At 40.2% G+C, this 2,495-nt stretch overlaps 1 protein-coding gene across 1 annotated transcript; it reads left to right on the forward strand.

Moving 5' to 3' along the window:
* Positions 1–618: 618 nt before the first annotated feature.
* LOC124889571 lies at positions 619–1,815 on the forward strand. Its single transcript, XM_047401522.1, has 3 exons — positions 619–828; positions 922–1,158; positions 1,297–1,815. Exons 1-3 carry the CDS (start codon positions 619–621, stop codon positions 1,813–1,815), a joined length of 966 nt encoding a protein of 321 aa, XP_047257478.1.
* Positions 1,816–2,495: the final 680 nt, after the last annotated feature.

The raw sequence follows: 2,495 nt of genomic DNA on the forward strand, positions 1-2,495 counted from the left end.
CAGGGATTCTGTAGTATCAAGCTTTACTATGTCTAGTGGTATATATGTGGAGCAGTAACAGAAAGAGGAAGAGCGCGACCAAGATATAACACATATGAAAACCCAAATAGATCTGCTTACAAAGCATTTGCTATCTGGGAAGAATGAAAAGGTAAAAGTCGTTGGGTTATAAGGTAGAGCTAATTCTGATTCTGAGAAGAAAGCTAATTATCTGAACAACTAGGGGGTTTTTTGATGTAATAGCCAAGGGAATCAAGGTCAAACTTATTATGATAAATTTAGTTACAGAGATCGTGACCAAGGAAGCTGGAAAAATAAGAACGATAGGAGTGGATTGTATGTGCCTCCTGGAAATTATGATAATACTACTACTAGTTTGGGTAAGATTTCCATGAAGGACATGATGGAGAAGTTATTAAAAGGAGTAATGTCAACTAATGTCAGTCTGACAACGATGAAGGGTGACTTATCCTCTATGAGTCAGTTGGTCGATTCACTTTCAACTTCAATAAAACAGCTGAAAAAGCAGATGATACAACTTCCAGTGGTACTTAATAAGAGAAAGAGTGGTACTTTCTGAGTGACACGGTGCAAAACCCTCAGAATAATAGATCTTGTATGGCGATTTCTACCCGCAGTGGTAAAGTATTATCGGGACCTTCTGTGGGAAAGCCTGTGATTGATGATGTGGTAGAATTGGATGAGGAAGCAGAAGATGAACATCCAGTAGAGTTTGAGAAGCTGGATAATGATGATATTCCATCTAACCATCAGGAGACTGATGAGTTAGAAAAAGATAAGGGAAAAAAGGGAGAAACAGTGGTTCAAGTAATGCCAAAACCACTCCCTCCATTCTCTCATTGATTGAATCAAAAAGTGGATGACACAAAATTTAGCAAGTTCATGGCAATGCTAAAACAGTTGACTTTGAATGGGCCTTTGGTGGAGGCACTGGAACAAATACCTGGATATGCTAAATTCATGAAGGATCTTATCACAAAGAAGAAGACGGTGAGCTATGAATTGGTGGACAATCTTCACCATTGTAATGCCATTTCGACAAGATCCTTAGTGCAAAAGAAAGCGAATCCTGGAGCATTCACCATACCGTGTACTATTAGATCGCTGGATTTTACAAAGGCCCTGTGTGATCTTGGGGCAAGTATTAATCTGATGCGGCTAGCAGTTTATAAAAAGTTGGGTTTGGGAGATCCCATGCCTACTAACATGAGACTTATAATGAAAGACAGACCAGTGAAGTGACCAATTGGTGTAATATATGATGTGCCTATGAAGGTGACCAATTTTATTTTCCCTACTGACTTTGTGATCCTGGATTGTGAGGTGGACTTCGAGGTGGGCATAATCTTAGGTAGATCTTTCCTCACAACTGGGAGTGTGTTGAATGACTTGTGGGCAAATGAGCTGCAGTTTAGGCTCAATGATGAGGTAGTACAATTTTATATTTGCCAGTCAATGAAGCAACACAAAAAGATGAGTGTATTCTCTATTATCGATGTTTATTATGAAGATAAGCGAGAGGTGCCGATCGAGGAGAAATTTGTTGTTGAAACTTTAGTTGCGGTCTTGATGAACTTTGATAGCGAAGGTATTGAAGAGTATGAGGAGACAATATGTTCCCTAATGGGAAAGGGATCATATTCATATGCTCTCAATAAGTTGAATTTGAACCTCAAAAAACGTCCAACACCACCGGCTAAGCCATCCATTGAAGAGCCACCGGTGTTTGAGTTGAAGGAGTTACCAGGCCATCTATGGTATATGTTTCTAGGCAGTGGAAATACTTTCCTGTGATCATTGCAGCAGACTTGGGTGAGTAGTAGGTTGAAGCCCTTATCTCTATGCTTAGGAGATATAAAAGGGCCATAGGATGGACTATTAGCGATATTATTGGTAGTTCTCTGGGTATATGCAGTTACATAGTTTAGCTTGAGGAAGATTGCACACCATCTATTGAGAATCAATGCAGATTGAACCCACCAATGCAATAAGTGGTTATAAAGGAGATCATTAAATGGCTTGACACAGGGGTAGTGTACCCCATCTCTATCAATAAGTGGGAGAGTCCCGTGCAATGTATGCCTAAGAAAGGGGGCATGACTGTGGTCACTAATGAGAAGAACGAGTTAATTCCACTTAGTCCAGTCACTGGGTGGAGAGTTTGTATGGATTATCGAATGTTAAGGATCATTTCTCAATGCCCTTTATGGATCAAATGCTTGATTACCTGGCATGAAGTAGTTGGTACTACTTTCTAGATGGGTATTCAGGATACAACCAGATTTTGTTTGCTCTTGAAGACTAGGAGAATACAACATTCATGATTCCCGTATGGCACATTTGCATTAAAGAGGATGTCATTTGGTCTGTGTAATGCACCCGCCACTTTCCAACGGTGCATGATGTCTATCTTCTCCGACATGGTGGAAGACACCATAGAGGTATTCATGGATGATTTCTCTATGGTAGGCGAT

Source organism: Capsicum annuum, chromosome 12 (assembly GCF_002878395.1).
Source record: "Capsicum annuum cultivar UCD-10X-F1 chromosome 12, UCD10Xv1.1, whole genome shotgun sequence".
Taxonomy (NCBI): domain Eukaryota; kingdom Viridiplantae; phylum Streptophyta; class Magnoliopsida; order Solanales; family Solanaceae; genus Capsicum; species Capsicum annuum.

Excerpts from the sequence above, each read along its gene's own strand:
- LOC124889571 (XM_047401522.1), top strand. The coding sequence starts at position 619 with ATGGCGATTTCTACCCGCAGTGGTAAAGTATTATCGGGACCTTCTGTG. Across the intron at positions 829-921 it reads AGGGAGAAACAGTGGTTCAA|TTGACTTTGAATGGGCCTTT; the intron begins GTAATGCCAAAA and ends ATGCTAAAACAG. Across the intron at positions 1,159-1,296 it reads AGGCCCTGTGTGATCTTGGG|GTGACCAATTTTATTTTCCC; the intron begins GCAAGTATTAAT and ends GTGCCTATGAAG.